Genomic DNA, 26,730 nt, shown 5'->3' with positions numbered 1-26,730 from the left:
ACTTCCCAAGGTCTTAAATTATCTTCATACCAAATTTCATACTAATCCGTTCAGTATATTTTGAGAAAATCGATCCCATACAGACAGACTTTTGCGGACTTTGTTTTATAATATGATTATGTATAGATATTTAAAGTAGGAGTAGCTTATTAATTTATAACGTCATATTTAAAATATGCAAATTCATGCAGATATAAGCGGTGATAATCAAAGTTAATTCATATTGTGGAATAATGTTCGGGACTTAATAGACAGTAAATGTAGTTACACAAAATCTTATCTTGGTAATGTTATAAATACGAATATCAATATGTTTCATTGAAATAAAACTATTAACGGATTTTATTGCGGTTATTTATAGTATTATTTTTCCCGACTTTTGGAAGACTTTACAGCTTTCATGGTCACAGAAGCGGACTGATTTTATTTTAGTATTTCGTTGGTTGAAATCTCTACGGGTTTGGATTAATCACCACAAGATATTATGCGCTGGAGATCTTCACGCGAGCGGGTCAACAACACCTAGTTATATAATTTCAAGTATTTGTTATCGTAACTAACAAAATTTAGTTTCAACTTTACTTTTTTAGTAATAGTTATGTTTACACCTTGAACATAATCTTTTACGTTTACGAGAATGTTAAACACCGAAATAAAACTAGTTTTTGGATTTTGTCGCGGGCTTTAAGACACTTAGCTCATTCTGCGTAGATCAGACCGCCCACAACACTTACAATAATAATATAAGCCCTGTATTATTCACTGTCCCCCTGCTAGGCACAGCCCTCCTCTACTACTGAGACCATGAGGATGACTCATCAGTCATAAGCTAAGTTTAATTTAAAAATGTGGGTAAATATTGTAACATTGGCTTTCGGGACAATCTACACATCAGTTCGCCCATGACCATAAAGACTGCAACGTCTTCGAATTATCGGGAGAAAATAAAAATTTAAAAAAGCAATATAAAATCCGTAAAATACTTTTATTTCAACTCCTAAAAACATAGTCACGTTGAGTCAGCTATATATCATTTCATATTGTAAATTGCGTAGTGATTATCACACTATAGATTAACATAATATAAATCTTTTAGATCCAACGATATTATATCACATTTAAGATAATATATTCGTAATTAATTACGTAAATAGATAAAATTCTTTAACAGTTAATCACTAAAACCACGAACAAATGTTTAGGAAGTAAGTGGAAAATAAAAATCCAAATAAATAAATGACTTTTTATTTTAAGGTATTACGTAACATTATCTTTGAAATTTTCACACTCACGCCTTTTATCCCCGAAGGGGTAAATAGAAGTGCAAACGGTGCACCCATTTGCCGTCGTGTGTATTCCGGCCCAAGGTGTGATAGGGGCGAGCCTATCGCCATATCGCGCACAAATTCCATACTTCGGGCTGATGCTAAAATGACTGATGCTAAGCAGAAAAACCCAATATCAATTTGCCAGACCCGGGGATCGCACCCAAGACCTGCAGTCGTACCGTAACACAACTTCGACACCAAAGCAGTCTAAAACTTTATATAGCTATATTATTGATTATACAGGGTCATTTTGGTCACTGGCCATATTCCCACTAAACAACAAAATAATCAGGAAACTAAAAGTGGGATTTTTTGGTAAAAATATTCGTTATTCATGGTAAATGGCCCTATATATACCATAGTATACGGATATACTCGTAGTAGAGTAAATTATTGCTAGTTCACACCTTTTTATTCGGTTAAATAAATTCTTTTAAAAAGATTATTATTAATAATTTAAGAAATTAAAATTCCAGAATTATTATACGAAATTATATAACATATTATTATATGATAACCCCTTTGATGAAATAAAATTACAATTACGATTACTCTGATAGTCAACGTAGGTAAGACATCATATAAAAAATACAACATAAATAAGTAACAGTCGTATAAATAAATTTGTTGAATTATACTGTGTATACCTACCTACCTGTATACCTTTATAATGTGTTTGATGGGTTTTAATGTAATGATAAAGCATAACCAGAATTAAAAGCGCCATAATCAACGTGTAAAAGCCAGATGTACGTACACGGTGGAATATCTTTTCTCTCTATCGTGCGACGCCACGCTCTGTCGAACGACAAAAGGGAGGTTTTAAAACAAAAAGAACAAAGGCCCAAAACAATGGTCACAGTTTAATGTGAGAGTTTTTATCCCATTATATTCGATGGGAGGAACAGACTCCTGGCAATCATTGTAAATGAAGCGAATTATTAATTGCTCGACTCGTTTTACATTTGTACCTTGTTAATTTCAGTTATCAAAATGTTTTCTTATGTTTACGCGAATGTTTGTATAATTGTAAAATGTAGGTAGATATTTTAACTTTGACTTTGCGGATTAGCAACACCTCAGGCCGCCCGTGAACACTAAGGCCGCAGTCTTCGAAACGTCGGGAGAAAATAATAGTTTGAAAACTGCGATAAAATCCGTAAAATAGTTCTATTTTAATTTTAATATCAAAATGCTTTCTGATTACGAGCTCGACTCGCGGCTTCGCCCGCATGAATTGACTTTCTTGGTACAAAAATCGCCAAAACACAATAAACATCAGCGCCATCTATTTTTAAAATGAGATTAAATAAATCTATTATTTTCCATAGAAGCAAACTACCGAATTAAAAATTTGCCTATATATTAATACAGGACACGGTTTCCCCTGTGCCAAATATTAATAAAATCATTTCTGTTGTTCCTACGTTTACGTCTAAAAAACATCCAAAATATTTTCAATAACTTTCGAATTTATAAATTAGCAAAAAAAATTCGTAATGGAAAGAAGTGTTTTTATTCTTTAATAATCTTTGAGATATTAGGTACATGTTTAAGTACTGTAACAGAAAGCTGCCTTTACAATAGTAATTAATTTTTAAACTAATATTATATTTATATTGATAGGAACGTCAATAAAATGCATTGAAAAGGGAAGAAAAAAATATCATGAACCACTAGAAACTTTATAAAACAGGATAATGCCAAGTAAAGCTGTTTAAGTTTCATACTCGTTATTATCAAAAATAACAAAATGAATCAATTCTAAAAATATATCCTCCTATTATGCATTAAGGAAAAACAAAAGAAAACTAAATTTCGGCAATAAACAACCAGTGTAATAATTATTATGACCCTAGCTGTTACTAACGGTTTCATTTCAAATACCTTTTCCCAAATAAGAGTCCCATTGCGTGCTAATACGAGAAAAAGATAAACCTATTTCAATATAGGGATTTATCTGCCAGTGATAAAAGGTGAAATTTTCCCAAAGAGAATCCGATACAACTTATAGATACTAATAATATACGGTCTGGAAATCGTTCTCATGATAATTAAATTTACATATATTACGAAAGGAAAACCAAAAAGAATCGGAATATATGGACGCATTGCCACTGCTCTCTGCATACCAAATTCCATTCAAATCTGTCCAGAAGTTTCTGCATTTTTGACATTAATATCTAAACGTATTCACAAATGTTCGGATTTATAATATTTGTATTAAATTATTACATGACCTTGCTTTACACGCGAAAGATTCTCATATCTCATTATCATTGTGGAAATCTTAACAATATATGTACATCTAATAGATATGTGTAATCCCTCGTTATTAATTACAAGGTTTGACTAAAGTCCATTAACCTGCCTTCTAATCATATCTTGCTATCATAGATATAATTATAATATAAAAACATATCGTAGATAAAAACATAAGAATCTGTTTTTGCAACGTACCTTGCGTAGTGTGGTTACAAGGTATTACTATGATTTTCAAGGCTCTCATCTCTACAATATTTTAAATAAAAGTACAATATTTAGGGTCTTAGGGACCACGAAGCTAGAATACAAATTATCAATAGTAGACAAGGCCCGGGTCTAACAGTGGGTCAGTGAATAATATGGGGCTAGTATTATTATTATCATAATGCAGCTGCGCGGCTGAGGTGGCACCAATGTTTTAAACTTAAAACCAAATTAAAACAACAGCTTCCTTTCGTCTTCGTTTTGAAACATTTTTTGGCCGTAAATAGAATTTTTCGCATGACAAGTCCTGGCACAGGCATTTTTCCACGTATTTCTTTTCATAAACGAAACTAAAACATCCCAATTACATCGTAAGCAAGTGTAGATTTTATTGACAAAGTCCAAAGAAAATGACTAAACTCTGATACTGAATTGAAAATTGACCATTATAAACGAATGATTAAACAGCATTAAGAAGCGGAATAATTGGAATACGAAACCGAAGCACGTTGCCACATCGCTCCGTCTATATCTAAATATGCGGATCTCATTAAATCAGAAATAGGTATCCAATCAGCGAACGCACGCTTCGGTAGATTTCAGACGTGTATGTTCAAGATATTAATACCTACTTTGTAAACTCCTTCGTAGTTATTTAGTACGCACGGCATTATTGAAAATAGACACGATGTTCAGAACTTAAATTTTGGATACGTATTCTTAAGTTAACGCAATACTTTCGAGTAAACACAAATCGGTTAATAGTTATGAGGTAACAAACAAAAAAATACACGTCAAATTGAGAACCTCGTTTTTTTTTCAACTCAGCTAATAAAAAATTTCTTTCATAAACAAAAATCCGGCGCCATATTTTTTGGTTTTAGGGATCCGTTCCTCAAAAGGAAACCTTATGGGATCACTTTTATGCTTCTGTCTGTCGGTGTCTGTCCGTATGTCTATCCGTTTGCCTGTCCGTCGGTATGTCCATCTGTCTGACTGCCAAGATCCTTTTTTCAGAAATGCGTAGGCGTATCAAAATAACCGTGTTTAGGGATTAAACGGCAAAGTTAAATTTGTCAAGTTAGAGCTTGCAAAATATTTATACTTAGAATACCTTACGTAAAATTTTGTACAAGACCCTCGGTGCGTGCGTCCAACTTGCACATCTTGGGAATTCCTTTTAAGTTAACGTATTTAGTAAAAAGAACATACTTTACAACATAGTAAGGTTTTTTATATTCCTGGTCAGAGTGTAGGAACATAAATTATGATAAATTGGAATTTCACCCGATTTATGTAGTATTATATTATAATATGCTCTTTGGTACCCCTTTGGTGCTTTTAAGTACTTATATTAATGATTAATTTTAAATTATAACCTATATTTGTGTTCATTGAAAAAAAAATATCACGTGTCCTCAATTTTTTTTTATACTACTGGGAATTCCGTGCCTACATTTTGCATTTTCCTTCCCCATCTTAGGTATAACATACATTTAGTAATGAAAAAATAATATCTAAACACCAGTTTCAATAACATTTATCAGCATCATTTCATACTATTAAAACATATATTTATTGTTTATTTAAGTGGGGACAACCTAGTTTTGAGTGAAACGGACAGCTGAGATGAATTTGTGCGGCTTCCTTTGAACCCGCACAAATTCATCTCAAGCCCAAGACGCGCACCTCTGACTTTACTAAAGTGATGTGTTTATTCTTTGTAAATTATCGCTTGCTTTAACGGTGAAGGAAAATATCGTGAGAAAACCTGCATACGTAAGAAGTTCTCTAAAAGAATTTTGAAGGCATATGAAGTCTGCCAATTCGCACTAGACGAGCGTGGTGGATTATGGCCTAATCCCTCTAAGTACCAGAGGAGGATTGAGCCCAGCAGTGGGCTCGGTCCTCGTATACATATATTATTAGGAGTACTATTATTATTATTTATGTAAAACATTTCATAAGTTGTACCAAAAATCTAAAATTGCAAAGATAGATGCACAACTATGTAATTGCAATAAATAATACGCGTAGGCAAAATAAATATTTCTTAGTTATGTATCCCTGACTAAATTTTAATCAGCCAATCCTCTACTTCAACTTTAACTTGCGTCAAAATATTTATTATACTATCACCAAAAATAAAAAATAAACATAATAATAAGTAATATACATTATATATAACGTACATGCGAGATATAAGAGTCGACAATTTTCCAGCCACCACATCACCGCATTGGAGGGTTGTCAAAATGGATCGCTCCCTCACGAATTGATAAAATAGCTGCCGCAACGCTCACCAAAACGATAGAAAACTCCACAAAAGGCTAAAGGCACTCGACGACTCTCGACCTAAACGCTTTAACCATGTCCCAACCCCATACTTCAGGATTGCTCACTCCACTTGTCTCCAAAAACCCGTAAATATTTTTAACAATTTTCTGCCTAATACACGAGGGAGGAAGACTCATCTTGCCGTGTGCTCGCCGAGATAATGATGGCACTTCAGCCGATGGTTTTGGTATTGCTTCTAATTGGAGGTGGTCCTCATGTAAAACTGTTGCACGCGCCACCCTATGTACAAACATTTGGCAGGAATGTCCTCAATGGAGAGTATATAATACTCATTTCTGATATAATTTTATGTATGAGAGATTAGCACGTCCCATTGCTTGGAGAAGTATGGCATTCCATACTTCTCCAAGCAATATTGTACCATATTGTATTGTATATCATATTGTACCACAGAAACTAACGGTAACCTCACCCTTCGTTATTTCTACGCTCTTAAATATATATAAATTATAATTGCTATAAATAACCATTTAAATGTAGTCTATAATCTGTATAAAAATTGTTAATTAAACACAGGTAAGGTTAAGACAAAGTTTATTTTAATTAGCCGCTGTGACAAATCGGTCGCGGGGCCGACACTATCGTAAACCGAGCGTTGAACGAAAGCGCTCGATGGAGGCGCTTATTAGCGCTCAGACAGGAGCGGTTTATCGCTCACGAGCGTGCCTCGGAGCGCATTCCGATCGGGCGACCGCGACCGCGCTTTACGACCGGACCATTAATGACACGTGGTAACGACCGGGAAGAGAATCGATTCACGACCAGTTTTAGTGTCGCGACTCGTGTTGGAATTACTCGCCCGCGATAGAATACGTCATCGGAAATCGTACAGCAATATCGAATGTCGATGGCACGACTAGTATTGGGCTAAAAGTAATCAGTGAAATAAAATGTGTTCAATTTCCGTAGCATTAATTCTTACGCGTGTTTCATTTTTTATCGCCGCAAAGAGACTATATTGTAGCTAATAAATTATATCTAACAGAGCAAGTAACAGCAAGATATCCAAGAACAAGTTCATATTATAAAACAAAGGCCAATCCCACTAATATTATAAATGCGCAAGTTTGTGAGGATGGATGTAAAAAACTACTGAAGGGATTTAGATGATACTTTACAATAATATTGATTATACATCAAAATAACACATAGGCTACAATTTATAATGATTTTGCGTAATTTGGTCATAATATAACGATACATATCAAGTAAGTCTAAAAAAATTATCCCGGAAAACTCCTTCACGCGGTCGAAGCCGCGGGCACACGCTGGTCATATATAAACTCAAAAGCTACCAAATGGATTTCGATGAAATTTGGCATGGTGATGGGCTGTTCGAGACCCTGGGAAGGACATGCTACTTTATATCCAAGGAAAATATATAGCGGGACTGTAATCCCGGAAAAATCTATCACGTGTGCGAAGCTGCGAACAAAAGATATTTCTATATAATAAAAAGGTAATATGGCATTAGCACGTGTAATCTGAAGTCGTGAAATAATCTATACAAGATTCGCTATGCACTCTCTAACGAAACTTATCCAATACCCAAAAATATAATGACGGATAATTTTATGAGTACCAATAAATTAATCCGAATTATGATATATGCATCTAATCAAATGATAATACTTTTATCCTTATCCTAATACTAAAAGATATAACCGTTGTAGATAAAAAGAACATCACTCTAGCAAAATCCGTGTAAAGGATTATCACACGAATAAACCAGCTAAAAGCAGTTAATTACACATATGTACAAATTACAATCAATATTGCAAATATGACATCAGTGCAGATAACCAAAAAAAACGTGACCAAGAAACAGATTAATACCTGGATATTATCAGGTCACGTATGACTCATTAAGGTTGGGCTGTACTTGTATGGGCTGGAAATCTTTAGGGGGGCTATTTACAGCAGTGGACTTCATGTGGCTGATGATGGTCGTATATAAATTATATGTGTATGACATATGTATATGAATGGACAATTAATATTTCCAACTCCTCCCTATCTTTCTATTTGATTAATTTCGTTCGGGATAATGACATATTAGTTTTCCCTGAGACTCGCCGAGCTTCACTGCTCGGTGTCATAAAATGCGTGCCACTGCTGATCCTGGCTCACAGGAGTTGTAGTGGTGGGTGTTAGGGCGGGAAAGTCTCATATATGTATATGATGTGAAAGACAACTGGTAGTGGCAGACGCTCCCAATGAATTATTATGAATCCGTGCCTGAATTTTATTATTTCCTCAGTTAATTAGTTTCCTACTTTAAATAGTGTCGCTGAAGTACAGTAAAATTTAATACTATTATAGAAATCGGAAGAGTTTGTTTACTGGTGGTAGGTTTCTCATATGTGAGAGTCCGCCTGGGTAGGTACCACCGCAATGTCTATTTCTGCCGCCAAACAGCAGTGTATAGTCACAGTGTTTCGATTTAAAGGACATTGTAGCCAGTGTAACTACTGGACATAATAAATTTTAACATCTCATGTCTTAGGATGGCGAGCGCAGTGGAATACCAAAAAATACTTCGTAATTCATGGTGTTGGATGGCGTCTCTACTGCTGATGGGCGGTCGTATCGCATACCAGCAGGCGAACGGCAAGAATACTACCTAACGGGTTTCGATTAAATTTGGTATGGCGATTTTTGAAACCCTGGGAAGAACATAACCCACTTTATATACCAGGAAAATATATCGCGGGACTTTTATCCCGGAAAACTATATCACACGGGCGAAGCCGCGCTTAAAAGCTAGTGTATAATAAAATTAGAATCCAATGTCAAACTGTTTATTGTTTATTGGGTGGTGCTTCGCTCGCATGAAAAATCTCTCCCGCCACAAAACATTCTAAATCACTAAGTTATATATAGCGCCATCTGTGCAACGCTAGAGTCATCTACATAAAAAATTAATATAAATATTTACCACGAGAGCAAATTACCAGGAAAATTAAATATCCGTGTGCCAAATTTTATTCAAATCCGTTCAGTTGTTTCTGCGTTTACTTCTAAGAAACATTCAACTATTTTCGCATTTATATTAGTTAAAGTAGGATAAGATAAAGTGATACTGCTACAGGTGCGACACGAATAAAGGAATCAGCCGACATATCATCTGCACGAACACACAACAGGACAGAATGGGTGAAATTTATTTATTTATTTAGTATTGCAACCTGAGTTCTCAATGATAATTTACAAATATATAATAAATTCATAATAAACAACAAAATAATTGCAACTCTGATTATAAGCAACCACAAATAGTTAAAACTACTACTTGGAACGAAAATACGGCAACAAACTCTGAACGACTATAAAATGCGAGCAAGTATACTTTACTATTACTATTTATTACTGGTGGTGAAATATATTTTATATCCGCCTGGATTTCGGGTCGGACCACCGTGAACAAGGTGTTAAAACCCACCACAGTGGGCTACGAAAGCGTATCACGTCTCAGGATCAACCAGCGTATAGCCGGTTCCAACAGGCCGGCATAATTATGTCGACTGCGAAAGGGTAACCATCTCGCGTCAGTGGACCCATTTCGCTTACCATTAGTTGCTGTGGGGTAACTTTGCCGGCATGTATAAAAAAGCGTGAAAAAACTTAATAATAAATTACTATAACCTTAGATGTAAAATTAAAAGATAATAAAGCAAAGCAATAATAAAATTAAAAAACTAAAACCGGAAGTTTTAGCGAAAATATTCCTCATCTATAGATAATTTTTAGTACGATTTTAGTAGAGGTAAAGAAAAGTATGCGATTTCATTCATCAATGCAATTTCAATATGACTCTGGATACAAATTAATAACGAAACACTAAGCCGCTCGCCGGATGGCAAGCGAAATGAAGATAGAATTTAGTAGAGTCAACACCAACCGAATTTGGAATTCTGAAATTCTCCAAAGAAAGACACCATCGCTCTTTAAAGAAAAAGTCAACCGAAAAGGCATAGCACGGGTTGAGTTCATGGTTGAGATATAGGTAATTAGTTATCAAAATCCATTGCAAACGAGTTATTAGGTTTTAGTACCTACTATGTAATGGAAATAATGCGTCATTACGTAATGATTTCTTATGTTTACGCGAATGTTAGACATTAAAATAAAAATATTTTTTCGGATTTTATGGCGGTTTCTATATTATAACTTTTCGGATGATCAACACCTCGGGCCGCCCCGTAACCACGAAAGCTACAAAGTCTTCGAAACGTGGGAAAAAAAGATAATCCGAAAAATATATTTATTTTAATGTGTCATCACGATTAAAAATCAACTTAATTTACATACCTGTAATCATCTTATAATCACAGTACTATCTAATCTGCATAAATTTGGCTTTACTAAAATTAATTGTCACGCTGACGACGCTAAAAAACTATTAGTCAAGTTTATTACACTGATGTTCGTCAAATGATAGCTGAACATACGTAATATATCTAAACAAACATATTACTAAAGATAATATCACGAGCGATGACATACAGGTGTACTTATTCAAAACGATAGATAACCACCTAGATAGCTTTCATTTGGTCTTGTTATGTGGCATTTTGATTCAAATGTTATCTTTATGAGCTATAAATAAAAATGACATATTATCGTGTTGACGATTTATTGGTAATTATTGTTAATGTGCAGCGATGTGCACACAGCTCTCGAATTTGAGAATTCTATATTTGATTTTAAGGTTGACCTTCAATTTAAAAATACGCTTAAAAAGATATAAGCGATGAAAATCACATGGAAAGGGTAACTGTCTGATAGTAAGAAGAAGATGCACGTGCATAGACGTGACGTCACCGGACGTTACTGAGCGCGTAAAACAGAGATAACATGCCTACGCGCCCACTCTTGAATATTGCGATATTCTAAATATAAATTCCTATCTTTTTCTCAACCAATTTATTATCGTTTTTGCAAAAGAGTTTCTTCTTGTATCTTTTAACAATTAAATGAATAATCATTTCAAAAATAACAAAATCCAATTATTATGAATATTATATAATAATACTACCAGCCTTGTATTATATATGAATCTTGAACCACTGTTAGATACGGACCTCTCTTACTCGTTGAGTTTAAGCCTTAATTTACTACACTAGCCTAGAGCGCTCCCAAGTCCGAGATGGCATAATATAACCTTAGATAATTCAAATGAATTTGAATTATCTCTTTGAATATTATAAGGAAAATGTTTATCAATCTTAATACTTTACAAACAAAGTTTACTGTGACACCAACACGTGTATATACGTCACAATGCTAAGCTATGCTATAATTTTGATGCTAAAATCCTGATCTAGACAAAAATAAAAACTTTATGAAAAGTGCTCCCTTTTTCATGGAAAAAAAGATCTTAAATGTAAACCGAGGCGCATAAGATATGCTAAAACCACTAACATTGTGTTCTTTGGTAGCCCGCAACAACATTTAGCTATGCTAGAAACGCGTTTTTATGCGTCCGACGCAGATTTAAAACATGAATTAAGCAATTATTGAAAATGGCAGACGCACCGACTGACAAGATAAAACGTATTCCTAACCAATATTTTTCTTATAAAAAAGAATTATTAAATCAGAGAAAACGCTTGCCTAATAAAAATACAGCTTTTTATTTTTTTTACCGGGCAAAAACGCGTTATCGCTACCATCATTTTGGGGGTGAGTGGATGGTTATATTGGTTTCACTAGACTGCCAATTAACAGCGGCAATATTACTCAAACGTCGAATTGAGTACTAACCACTGAGTGTTCTAATGAACTTGTCTCTATAAGATAATAGATGTCTCATAATATCCACAAAAACCTAGCTACAAGACCCTTCAAACAGAAACAGTATTCCGAACACATATCTAAATAAACGGCATACACAGCAATTAAAATTGCCTCATCGGATTAAAGTTATAGGTTTTCGAAAAAGTAATAAAGATAACTAAGTCGTAAATAATGGTATCTAATCAGTTAACAATAACAATATATTAAATCACTAACTGTCGCTCTATCAGTTAATAGATTTTAAAAAATGCCATTGATGGATATTATTTTAAATACTATTAAGTGGAAGTTAATAAAAAATAACCAAATTGTTATTTATTTTAAATTAAATTTTATTAGTGACAATTACATATTTACGAATTAATTAATATCAATTAGATTTAATTAGAATTAATTAATATCAATCTGCCACGGTGGCGTAGTTGTATTTCGGAGCAACAGCTGCTCTAAGGTTTCTGATTCGAAACCTGAGACAGACAAAGTGATATTAGAATTTTCTGGTTAGTATCAACACGAAGTCTGTAATTTATGACTGATATTGGGATGGGCTCGCTCTTTCACATCATGACACAGAATATCCACATGACGAAAAATGGATGCATTAGTTACACGTCTGCCTACCCCTTCGATGATAAGACATGTGTGTGTGTGGGAGAATAATCAATATGAAAATCCCAAATTCGAAACATCTCTCTAGATTAGATTTGTAGATCTCACAACTGGATTAAAATATATCGTACTCACCATAAATACACAGAAGCAGCAACCACTACGCAGCCCCTTGCGAAAGTTGATCAAGAATCGCCAGTCACGTTTAACAATGATTATACGCAAATTAATAACAAAAAGAACACCTTTTGGCATTGACGTATAAAGTCATCACTGAACACGAAACCTTTCAGTACACATATCTATGAGATAATAAAACAGATTAGACTAAAACTCAATCGTGGCTGACAAATGTAATCATCTTTCTGTCTTTAATCGTAATCGATGATGATATTCCGTATTTACGATACGGTGTGATAAGAAAAATTCCGTACAAAGTCAATAAATATCGATGCAATACTATTATGGTGTTTTCTATATTACACGGTACAAAACGCTTGGGTGCATGATGGAGTGACCTCTAGAAAAAGGCGGCGGGAAGTGTAGGAAAGCGGACTGCTCAATCGGGTTGGTTGTCGCTCAGTTAGAGAGGCCTATGTTCATGTAATAAACTAATTGAATTGAAATAAAAGATTACTAGAAGGATCTGTCCCTTGCAGTGGGTGGTAAATTGCAGATAATAATGATAAGCTACAGTTTGTTGCCAAAGGAAAAAAATATATGTAGTACATTTAATACGACGAACAGACGCTATTACTGGAGTTCATTGACGTATATTCTATAGACACGAACGTCCATATAAACTATTTGTTCAAAATCTGAACTAAAATGGCAACCAAAACGTCACTCTTATAACCTAATTATTCACTTGAACAACAAAAAATTCTACTTATTTGACTTATATTTTTTATTCACACCCAGGTTTATACTGAGATTCGAGTTGTTATATTATGAGCGCCACTCCGTACACAACCACAAGCTGGCAATATTGACACCATACTAAAGTCAGTTTGAATGGATTGCAGCTCAATTAAATTGAACACAGTGAATGTTTGGAACGCCAAATCTAGTACGTAGTGCATATGTATATATCAATGCTGGAGTTACTGAAGCAGCTGTTAGTGCGACGGCAGTGTAGTTTCTTGTCAAGAAGTCGACACCATCTGTGTGACGGCTAACAGTCCCATGATGGATTCCTGCACTCCAAACCTTTTCAGAATAAAAACACGATGTTATCTTCAATCTTAAAGATTAATCCTTGTCATGCCTTTTATCTTGAGGAAAAACGGTATTGTCTATTGTCAATTTTCAAAGATTGTAAAATAATGAGCAAAATTATGGTTCAGTTAAGTTGCTGGCCTATGCAAAAAAACACTGGTAATCTCCGAGGGATAATCAATGGTGATTTTATAATCCAGTTTATTTCATAATAACGGTATTCCGTACAAATATAGTAACAGCGGAATCATACTTTAAGAATTCAGAATCAAGAAATTTACACCAAACCGACCTATTGAATGAACCGGTCTTGCAGCTCAATGTCAATATTGGGTCTTAAGACTGTTAAAACCAACATAACCGTGTCAACACCCCGCCTCTCTCCCCTCCCGACCATATAACAATGACAGGTTTTCCCCTGGCGCGAAAAAATATTTGCTACAAGATTTTTTGGTACAAGTGCAAAGGTACCTAGTAATTTTCGACAGACACTTATGCAACTAATACGTTACTATGCTTATCAATATATGACATGCGAATCCTATCAGTCAGTCTGAAAGGTTGATGGTGAGCGTGTTAGATCTTATCTGTTGCAATCAAAATATCGGAGCTGTGACGTCACTATCACTGTCACTGTGAACATTTATTTTCATATTTTCCTCTAGATCGTAAAGATTTTGAATATATTTTTAAGAATACCAAGGTTGTGAGGATTGAGCAGTTATGTATGGGTGATAATTTTTTATTAAATTTCTGAGGCTTTAAACAAGATGACTTTCTACAATCATTCACACTAATAAAAAACAAAACGATTGATCTTAACCACAAGACACGTGGTCAAAACGAACGTATAGATGAGGAAAAAAACTGTAGATACAGAGTAGAAATATTTGCAACTTGTCTAAGATTTCTGGATTGTATTGCGATTGTTTATTTGCAGTAGCATCGTCTACAATCAGAGAAGGGGCTTGCTCGTCTGAGCAACTCGTCAGTCAATGTTTCAAACAAATGAAGTTTACTTATAAAAAGTACACTGTAGTGGCTTCTACTATCGTAGTACTATAGTAGTCAGCTTGTCTCCGTACTCAGTCGTATAAAAAGTAATAAAGTTAGTTACAGTATAGTGGAGCCCACTATCAGAGAAGCCAACTTATCTCGCTATTTAGTCGTACAAAGGTAGTAAGAGTTAGTTACACTAACCGGTATTCTCATCATTGTTAGCTGAAGGTTCACCGTCTTCCTCGTTGCCTGTAACAAGTAAAAAATATTTGAATAATTTAAATTTATAATTACATTCTTTCCACTTTTATAAAAATTTGTAAAGATTTTCATAGAATTAAGTGTGTGCTTAGAATATGGCAAAAACATGACACAACTCCGTGTCGTTTTATTGGAGTTGGTTAAGAGACTAACACATGACGAACGCATTGGTCTCTCTAACAATCACAATCATAAAAATTAGACAACATCGACTTACGAGTCGCTTTTCTTTGAGACATTCTAAGGCAGGTCTTGAATTATAAACTATTGTTTGATATTCCACTGCGCTCGTCATCCTGAGACATGAGATGTTAAGTCTTATTATATCTAATACTTACACTGGCTACAATGTCCTTCAAACCGGAAAGAGTGACTACACACTGCTGCTTAGTGACAGAAATAGATATTGCAGTGGTAGCTACCCAGGCGGACTCTCACATATGAGAGACCTACCACCCATTGTATGACCTAAACCACTGTATTCCATGAAAATCCGATATTCCCAATTATCAAGATTTTAGATTTTTCCCATACCTGACATTATTCAAAGGTCTATAATGTATCTATACCATTAATTTATCACTGAAAAATCTATATACCTTATTTTTTAAAAAATATCATACCAAAAACATAAATTTATGAAAGATCTGCTTCGATCTTAATAGATCTGATGAAATACTGGTAAAAAGTGTCACGTAGTGTTCAATTTCTTGTGATAAGTAATAATAAATCATATCATAATGTCATTATGATATAATATTAATTGTCGAAAAAATATGCCAACATAATAATAATAACAATACGTAACAATGATTGCTACGTATGCAGTATCCAATAAAGATAATTATCACAGTAATACATCCGCTTTATATCTCTATCGAATCGCATTAAAGACGATACCAATAAAGCTCCATACTTTTATAGGTGACAAGACATTTCAATATATAATTTCTGCTACGACATACGCTAATTGCACGATAACCAAGTTGAAAATGGAACGGACTGCCGAGCACTGAAAGAGACTGCACACACCTCTGACTTTTCAATTTTATGTGCGTCATCAATATATTATGCACTACGTACTCAGCACAATGTGCTTGTCATTGTTCTGAGACTACGTACTAGATCTGACGTTCCGAACCCTCACTGCGATCAACTGAAGTTTACTGCAATCCAGTATTGGTTGCCATGTAACTTATACTTTATTTAAAGCGCCTTAGCATGTTTAAAGTTTGGTTAGACAACGATTGATGTTTCAGCGCTGCAGCGAACTTTAGTTCTAACTCTAGATTTTGAAAAAATAGTTTATATAGACGTTCGTGTCTATAGAATAAACGTCAATGATGTGCGTATTGTTTATCAATAATCGTTCACTTTAGTGGTGAATTGAATCGTGAAGAAAAATGATCATGAAGAAACCTACATACCTAGGAATGCTACATTCCAATTTCGCAGCTATATCAAGTTTGCTAATCCGCACTAAGCCAGAATAAGAATTATACCTATTACCTGACTACATCAGAGTAGGCTCTCCTGTTGTAGTCGGATTATAATTAATTATCACTCACTAGTCATCGTCAATAAAAATACTTAATTTCACATTTTGAATACCTAACACCCCAGTGTAGGTAGATATTGTAACTTTGACTTTGCGGATGAACTCAATCTCCCCCGTGACCACGAAGGTTGCAGTCTTCGAAACGTCGGGAGAAAACTATAATTATTAAAACCACGATAAAATCCGAAAAATAGTTTAATTTTAATGTCTTACATTCGCGTAACCATAAGAAATCCTTATAGAAAATAACTTTTAAAATAAAGAAACCTATTAGTAATCAAGCATTCTTATTTTCATTTCTTTTATACCAATTGGTTGCCAAAGATATTTTTTTTTTACGTGGCATCCCTGGACGTTATAAAAAATGCTACATCATAGTTATCACACAATTTTCATATCTTGTCTCAGTCATTATGACATCAATCTTAGAAACTTCAAGGTTACATAATTTATATTATAATTACATACAATATTTTATTTTATATACTAATCTTACACTAACATTGTTTGAACATTAATAAAAAAACATAGTTTAGATATAAAAACCTTTAGATATTATCATAAACTGTTTATAACATAATATTCAATGACATATATTTTACCGATAGCCACGAACGTCCATATAAACTATTTGTTCAAAATCTGGAGTAATAAATATCTGGAATACTAAAGTTCGATTTTATTTTTCAAATTATTATAATATGAGCGCAGGTCCCACTATAACCACAAGCTGTGTAGTCATTTTGAATGGATTGCAGTTCAGTTGAACACAGTGAATATTCGGAACGCCAAATCTAGTACGTAGTACATATACATCGATGATAATATTATATTAAATTATAATCAGTGGAAATTAGGTCACAATTTAGGAAGCAGATTACCGTCTAACATTGACTAATATATAAAACTTAGAATGCCAATGGTATTTGTGTATCTATTTGGTTATATCCACGTATCTTATCTCAGGCCTTGGTTGACTGCATCTCGTATCTTTATCATTATTTATTTATAGCATGTCTATAAAAAAATCAATGATTTTATCAAATACTTGGAAAACTGAGGAAATTTTAGTAAAATGAAGTATTTTGTTTACTGCTAGGACAATATTAAATTAATCTATACTTCCAAAAACGTTATCGTAATCGCTATCAAATACTATCCGGTCGAATATTAACAGTAAAATTACGTATTACATCCGACATTAATATTGATTCCATCTCTGTGTATAAGGAAAATGATATTAAAATAATATCACGTGCGCAAATATATGTAATGGACACACCCGAGAGCAAATAATTTTATGTTCTTCGATCGTAGATATTTTTTTTTATATTTTTATGTGTGTTTGGATACGTCTATAAAAATACGAAGATTTACCAAATATCGGTTACGTAAATGATAAAACAATATATTCACTGAAAAAATATTATTGAGCCTATTAACAGGTCCGATTCCCATAAACTATCAAATATTACAAATTGTAGCTGATGTACGAAACAAACGCTAGATTTTGTAAATTTAAGCGTAATCTTTATTAATATAGAACGTATATTGCAATGGGGTCTTCAAATAGATCAACGAGCAAGCTGAGTGCTGCTTTCACGGTCCCGAAAGTATCCTGTACTAATGTTTAATCTTTCAATATGGTGACTGCAATCGAAGATGAGTTCAGTGATCATTTGGGATTAGTCTTTGTAGTAATCATATCTGTGAGTCAATAAGTCTTGTTCTTTTGAAAGCTATCGTCTTCAGCCGCAGGATGCCCATAGCTGAACATGGGCCTTCCCCAAAAATTTCCAGATCGACCTATTGGAATCGGCCCGCATCCAGCGACCTCCTACGACCTTTTATGAGGTCATCTGTCCGCCTCTTGAAAGCAATAATATTGTTTAAACAGAGTAAGAACATATCGGCATGTGTACGCGTATCAACCCCATTTTTAACTATTCCACCAAAACATCTTGAGACGCAACGGTACAGTTACGGGCGAACACCTTTCCACCCACTTATAGCGAAATAATATCGGGGCACGCGACAGGACACCGTAACAAAAGCGCAATGCACTACAGACCATCATTACCGAAGAAAACAGTCTGCCAGCTGCCTTCCTACTTCCTCTCCATACAAATATGTGTAATACAAGATGTGCCTTTGTACCCTGAGGTTTATTTTAGGGTTCATTCATTACGGCACTCAATTTGGCGCGTGTTCTTATCTTTTTGTGCGTTTAATAGATATATTTAGTTTGTTCGTTGTGTGTGCGGTGCGTCGCGTGCCGGCTCTAGGCGGAAATACAAAAACATGCCCATTTACAGATACTGGTTTGTCAAAACAATTTGTTTTGTCATGCAAACAGGATTTATCAAGCTATCGTACCTTGCCCTGGCTAATGTGATCTTATATGTTGAATATTACATAATATCATTTTATGAGAAGTATAATGTTGTTAATCTTAATCTATCGGTCGGTAGTTATTGAGGATATTTTCTATCTGATACGGTATCTTAAAATAATATACTTCTATGAAATAATTTAAGTATACAGTGAGAGATCATAAATTGCTCTTGTTACCCACAATTTGAGTTTTATCATTTTATATGCCGATTCACCAACAATAATCTCGAAAGATATACAGATTAAATAAATAAAATGTAGCGAGTGTAGTATATGTAGAATGTAGCGGCTACATTCTACATATTATTTTTATGGAAACGACACGTGTCATAATCAAACGAGCTTCCGAATTCAAAAACTGGGGTCAGCATAGTTCTAAAACCAGTTCCAAGATGCCAGTGGCGGGCAACTCGCGACATCTGCCGGGGGCGGCGCGAGACGTCTTCCGCTGCATTGTGCGCGCACCGGTCCTGCGCACGCGCGCATTGCAACGCTCCTTCCTTTCAATCACTGTCTTGGGGTCTGTCTGGGTCAGGGAACTCGCGTTTGAATTGCATAGATTTGGTATATCACATTGATTGAGATCACTTAAGATTCGCGAGAGAACGAGAATTAACCCCCTTTCATTTAAAAAACATAGATATTTAAAAAGTTTAGCGGCATGCCAGTTGTCAATTATTTTTTAAAGGCCAATTAGAAATGACTACTGGTGATATTTTTAATACGCAAAAATACCTTTAAACACAACAGTACATGACGTTATTATTTGATATTGATTAATTATTAAATGGTAGATTAAAATTATCAATTTGATATGCAATATCTACAAATAACAAATAGCACTTAGTGTAGTACTACAATTTCAACACTAGGTCCTTCCATTGGTTCATAAAAACCCGTAAATTAATGATCAATTTATGTCCGTTAGCGATCCTTTTGTCAATTAAGGTGACATATTCGACGCTAATAAACAGTTGTAACCCTCAAACGCGCGGTGGTGTCAGAACGACCCGACGCCCTTGTTTGCCAGGAAGCTAAGCCGCTGTAACTGTGTTTGTCCGCACAAATTTATGTATGTCGTTACCGTACTGTCACAAATCTACTTATCTACCAGAACCACGCCTTCAATAATGTCCTGTTATAAGCTTTATTGTTATGGACATCTGTGAGCTAACATAATTTTATTTTGGTGTCATAAAACAAGAAATGCGTGTGAATTTCAAAAGATGTATTTAAGATATTAAATTAATAATTATTATTATTAGTTTATGAAAGGTAATAGACCATTACTTGGGAGTTTATATTGTAATTTTACCGCAATATATGAAAAATATTAACCCCGAAACTGGATCGTCCAAAAGAGTTTGACGTCAGGCAATCGGCTGGCAGTATAAGTTAAGCCATAATTATTCTACGACATACATAATGGAAGAAGACATAAAAATAATACACTCAAAAACAGGTACTATTGACGCCATATGCGATTTCATCCGTCACAAATCGCAATCACAGTGCCGTCGACCTACGTCCCTTGTTCAATCTAAAACCCTAGGCTTCCTTATAATCCATAAGCTATTTATAAAACCGCTATAAAAGCAATATAGCAAGTCCACCGAGTTTGCTGTAACTCTTATGTGTTGCGCAATACAAAGGCACACACACAGACAAACATTAGATGAGTGTAGTTATCGTATCGGAGGTACGGGCATTGTCCATTGTGTCGACGCCTTCGTCCATTGTTCCGGCCCGTGTATATAGCAGTTTCAGCCACATCGATCGGTTTACACGTACACTGTTATGACTTAGTATGTATTGATACCTCTAGAAACTACTGGAGCAAATCTTGCTACCCTATAACTAATATTCATAAATCGTTTGATACGGTTATAACTCTTTGTTAGAACTTTATGTTGAACGCACAACTTTATGGAAATTAAAAAGCTTGACTCAAATGTAATATTACACACACACACCATCCCGCATTTATCCCCGAAGGGGTATGCAGAGGTGCAACCAGGGCACCCACTTTTTCACCGAGTATCTTCCGTCCCAGGATATCATAGGGGGCGAGCCTATCGACATATCGGGCACAAATTCCAGACTCCGGGCTGATATTGAGCAGAAAAACCCAAATATCACTTTGCCGGCCCGGGATTAGAACCCAGGACCTAAAAGCGCTGCCGTACCGTGCATGCAGTACAACTACGCCAGCGAGGCAGAAATGTAATATTAGCGGAAATAAATTGTCATATTCTTGTAATTCTAATAATAACATGTGCGGTTGTCGGTTGAACAGTGCAAATCCACCCATACAGTAATCTGTAGACACTAAATTCGTGTCCCGACGCCAAATTATATGATTTATTGTCACCGCGGATGAAGCGAATATTCCACGACCCTTTTACACGGGGTGATTTTCATTGAGTCCAATATTTCGCTGTTACAAATAAAATTGACATACGTGACTTTACACATATTTTTATTTAAAATAAGTGAAAAACTTTAATAATTTTGAAAGTGTATGTTTTCCTTTATAAGCATTTACAAAATATAATATTTTTTCCATATTTTGCAAAACTGATTCCATTTTTAACGTTCGATATAACCAGAACAGCGAAAATGATCTAAAACATTTAATTACACACAACAATAAAAATATAATTTAAAACCGAAAAGACAGTCGTGTAACACGCGTTAATTTACTGAGGGGGCAATGTAGGCAATATTGTACGAAAATATTATAATGAACTATAAAGCTATATTGTGAATGTGACAGTCCGCGTGTCGCTCCGACCCCCGCACAGCGCCATTTAAGGGTTAATGCCGCACCCTGACTCGGGGTCGTCTTTGTAAACTGAAAGGATTATTTAGAGCAATAATTCCGGAACATTTATCACTTCTGTTCACGCCTAGGACACTAATATAAATTAATAAAGTGACAGTGTATGTTTCTCTTCTTATTATCTCAATTTTATCAGAATGCTGGCGTGGAGATTTTTTTTGGAATATGGTGGTATTATATATCAAAATATATTTCTCATATACGTACTCCCATGTTAACCTTCACGCGCAAAATATCAAATAAAAACAAAGGATACATAAAAGAAATAAGACTTCAGTCATAGCCTGTCAATCGAGCGCAGTTCATAAGAAAAACTGCATTTCCTGTGACACGTAATAAAGCGATCGCAGTGACATCAAACACGAATTAACTTTCAACGACAACCCTCCCTCGACACTATCAATCGTAAGACACGAACACGTTCGTTAAGTGGTCGATCGGACCCCGTGGCGATTTAATTCACTTCTCACGCGACACAGTCGGCGGAGGGTTAGAGGGATTACTTGCCACGCGACCCAACAGATATTGTCGATTTAGAGAGACGAGATACGGTGGAGTAATGATGCTGACATAATTGCTTGAAGGATTTACGAAGTTAATTCTGCGTCAATTTCGTTTAATTAGTACGGTACATTTTTCATTCGAACGCTGTACTACGAATATGTATTTAAAAAGCATTAACTGCTAACCAAATCCAACGATATACAGTATATGTAGACAATTAGAGTTATGTTGTTAAATCTTGGATTATTATATCATTTGTTTTTCTCTAGTCCAAAAGGTATTCATCATAATATGTTAATAATGTTGTAACAATGTAGCATAAATATAGACTGATAGATAGTCTGGTGTACAAGAATCCGTCTGACTATTCGCCAAATAAAATATTTTTAATGGGGCTTATTCATTTACCACTATGAAGAAAGTAATTTACTGTAACTTATTCGAATTGTTTTAAATCCATGATAGCAAAAATATGAACATTTATGATACATTTTTCAATAATAGAACGATGTGGTAGATATAAAACATATATGTAATGTGTGTCTGGCATCCGAAGACCTCTCTAATCATAATTTCTTCTATGAGTACATTTTGAGTGAGGCGTTCAAAACCACTTAACATTAAACCCACTTTTTTATGACAATGTCAACAAATATATTAAGAGCCCGAACGATTTGTATTCATAAACCATGCCGGGAAAGAACATTTTAATATTTTAATTGTTATAATGTCTAGCTAAAATCCAACCACAAGATTATTGTAAAGTTCCCTTGCTGCACACAAATATCATGCAAATTAAAGTCATTACAAGTGAGCCATTTTGTTATACTTTACTGCCAAACTACAATTCCAATGTTTATAGCAAGAAGTTTGGTATTGTAAATGATATGGACAACAATTATTCCTTAACAAAACTAAGTTTTAAATGAAATTAAATAACACAATTAGCGAGTATTTATCCGATGACTTACGTTAATCCGCAATAATAGACATGTCATATTTTTTCCACAGTGTCGTTTAGATTCGGGGCTGTATGAGATCACCCCCACGTCAAACGCACACACACAAAGGACATACGTAATACACGTACACACAAATATGTTTTTATCTGCAGACGTTACTCACAAGTAAAAAGTTTTCATTTTAGCACGAAAATGACGACTGTGGAATTATTACAGAATACAATTTTGTACTTGAGTAAAATTAGATTAACAACAAATTTAAAAATTTCATCTAATCAAGTAGTAACTTTGAAATAAATCTTAAAGTGTTTATCCATTAATAATTCTATCTGAGATAATTGTAACATCTAATTATGTGAAATATACTACAAATATTTATGATTACCACAAAACTAAACCATGTAATTCCCCGATTAATTAACATCATTTTCATAAGACGTACCTAACTGATAAATCTCAAGCTATCTAATTTATTAAATAACCCTGAATAGTCAGTTTGCTTTATAGATTTTTTTTTTTTTCAATCCTTCCTATATGTTAATACGCGGACAATAGTGTGGGTTATATGTTTGCATATTTGTTTAGTTTAAGATTAAGTTAGTTTTTAGCATGTAACCGTTTTTTGTCCCTAAAATAAAATAAAAAATAAAAAAAAAAAAAAAAAAATGGTTAGATATGATTTTCATTTTTTTAATAATATGGATTTAACTGTAAATTAAGATTTATCTCACTATAAGTTGGCATCCCTGCAAATCAATACGAGGGTATCTCGCTACATAGTTCCGCAGCATATGTCACGGGGATCGCCCACTGATAATATTTCACGCAATTGTGAACTAAATCCCCGCACAAAATCAAATTGAGTTACACATGTCCCCGCAGTGTTGCCAGTATGACGCGTATATTGTACAGGGCCCTTATTCTGTATGATAGTGTAAACGCGTAACGCGGCCGTGTCATGTTATCTTCGAGAAATGTGCGTGGAATGCTATTCTGTAAGCCAAATTTCTATAGTCCTAAACATGATGCGTTGTGTTAAGTGCTTGTTACGCACTGTCAAAATAACGTGCGGGATAGAGAATAAGTAATAGAGTCGTGTTTGTTTTAAATTGACAGGATCCTTTGAACTCCGACAACGCTGTTTTGCAAATTTGTACACGTGTTTTTGACCTTCCTTGCTGTTAAACTTACTGAAAAAGTCTATCTAGGAGTTTGCTTATTGTATTTATTATGCATTAAGCCATTAAGAAAAAGACCATCGAATAGGTTCCTTTTCGTACGAGGAAAATATAAATTATATCAACTGTAAAAATTTAGAGTCTAGATAACCCAGTTATGCTTTTGTAAATCATAAAATAACCGACGACAAATTTCCATAAAGTCGTGTTTAAAATGCAATATTAGTTTATTATTAACATTGAAAAATATTGTTACAATTTTCAAAAATCCAGGTAATAATTTTTTTTATTTCAAACATATTTTTTTTGAAAAATAAACCGCTTTATTTCTACCTTGGCAGCACTGACCACCATAGACAGAAAAAAGCGCGCGAACCGTAGCCAACCGCTTTCTGTGCAAATACAGATAAAAAAGAACAACCCATATCTATAATGACCCCATTATTATAGGAGAACAGTTTTTTTTATGTTATTTGACATTTTTATTTGGTGAAAAACATTCGTCATGATACTAACGCATTTGTTTATTTTTTACATTGTAAAGATACACTATATTGGTGCGAATAATAAATACGTACTTCCATTTAGTATTTTTACTCACGACAAAGTATAAGGAATCAATTATTTGTCAGTCAATCAGTATTTTACACCAAAAACAGACAATACCTACACAAAATGTTACGCGATCCAACAATCGAACCCTTGCGTTTTGTTTGTATACGGGCCCGCCAAAGTGACCCAACTGAACTTCACAGTAAGGTCCAAAGAGATTGTCGCCTGACGAGAAATGATTACCGCTCACCAATCGACACAATTATGCCGACCTGTATGAAACAGCCGTAACGTATATACTTAAACTGCCGCTAGACCAAGGAAACGAAAATAATGAGATACTATACATAGTACTTGGTTCATCTGAGTTTCGAACTCCATCCAAATCTAAGAAAGAAAAAGAAACATTTATAGGCAGGTAGTTGGGTAAATTTTTTTTATAATATGTAGGTACTTGTGAGACTGGAGAAATCGCGGGTAACTCCCAAATTTTATAGGCTCACACAGTTTTTCGCATATTTTATGAAGTAACTTAAGTTCTAGCGTATGGTTATCATCATCTTATGTAGCTGAGCTGATGATGGAAGGTACAACTCCTTAACAGTAAGGAGTAACTGGTTTAGTAAATTCTTTTTATGTTTGGAAGAGCGTGTACCATTTGGTCTCATGATTATTACTAACACAAAAAGGCAAAAAATAAAAAAGTTTTCTATAATAAGGTATGTATCTAGACACATAAGAACTCAGATATTAACCGTGAATATGCCAGTCATCTTTTCGGCTTTCGCTTGTATCATAAATCTATACAACTTCACAAGTTTTGTTTTTAATCTTTCTAAAATTACGTGGCATTGATTATAAAATAAAAGATATTATATCTCGTAGTCGTAATCAGAGTAATTACATTAGCTTTGATGTCCTTCAAGTTGGAACACAATTTATTTGCACTAGCCGCTTGACGGTGGAAAGAAAAAATCATTTACCAGTAAATGTGTGATTTAAAAATACGCTTCGATAAATAATTATAATTACTGAAATACGAAGCATTTTTCATATATACATTATAATAGATATGTATATTAAATGACAGTATGGTAATTGTTATGGAAAATACAAAAAAAGGGAAAGATATTGCCACCTCATTCTTATCGTGCTTATATTATAATTAAGTATTATAATATTTATTATATTATAGTATAGTATAATATATATATATTATTATAATATAATATTTATAATATTATAATACTTAATTATTGGCTCTAGCAATTAGCACACATATAAATAAACGTTACATCAATCATTGATATCTTATCGAACATATTATCAATCAAACTCCACCCTTACAAATCAATAATATGTCTTAAAAGCAATAAATTTTGATTAAAACTTATTTTTGCACTAAGGTACTTAATAAGTTTTGTTTTTCACCACCTATGTCAGCTATAATCAAAATACGTAAATGATCTGCAAAAACAAATATTAATAAGTTTTGTTAAAAAGAATACATTTAAAATCAACAAATTAATTTTGCAAATTTACGAAATATTGACTAATCAACACAATTACTTAATTTCTTTGTACAATCATTAATATCTCCTTATTAATTGATGATCCTCCTTAATTAATGTACCTACTTGCTTAAAAACATTACTCAGTCACAGCTCGGAGTCAGGAAGTTGGCGATGTGATATCCCTG

The 26,730-nt window shown here is 34.2% G+C and overlaps 1 protein-coding gene across 4 annotated transcripts in view; it reads right to left on the bottom strand.

Moving 5' to 3' along the window:
• LOC115440240 (histone-lysine N-methyltransferase PRDM16) overlaps nucleotides 1-26,730 on the bottom strand; it is a 126,976-nt gene that overhangs the window by 62,915 nt on the left and 37,331 nt on the right. For 2 of the 4 annotated variants that reach the window (XM_030164458.2, XM_030164460.2), the window contains exon 2: nucleotides 14,982-15,029. In XM_030164458.2, coding sequence (XP_030020318.2) covers nucleotides 14,982-15,029 — 48 coding nt within the window. Of the gene's footprint in view, nucleotides 1-12,698; nucleotides 12,869-14,981; nucleotides 15,030-26,730 lie in introns of those variants that run through there. The other 2 variants (XM_037437245.1, XM_037437246.1) reach the window with 1 other exon arrangement.

The sequence above is a fragment of the Manduca sexta genome, chromosome 10 (genome assembly GCF_014839805.1).
Source record: "Manduca sexta isolate Smith_Timp_Sample1 chromosome 10, JHU_Msex_v1.0, whole genome shotgun sequence".
Lineage (NCBI taxonomy): Eukaryota > Metazoa > Arthropoda > Insecta > Lepidoptera > Sphingidae > Manduca > Manduca sexta.
The sequence above is the reverse complement of the archived record's forward strand: the minus strand, read 5'-3'. Positions and strand labels throughout refer to the sequence as shown.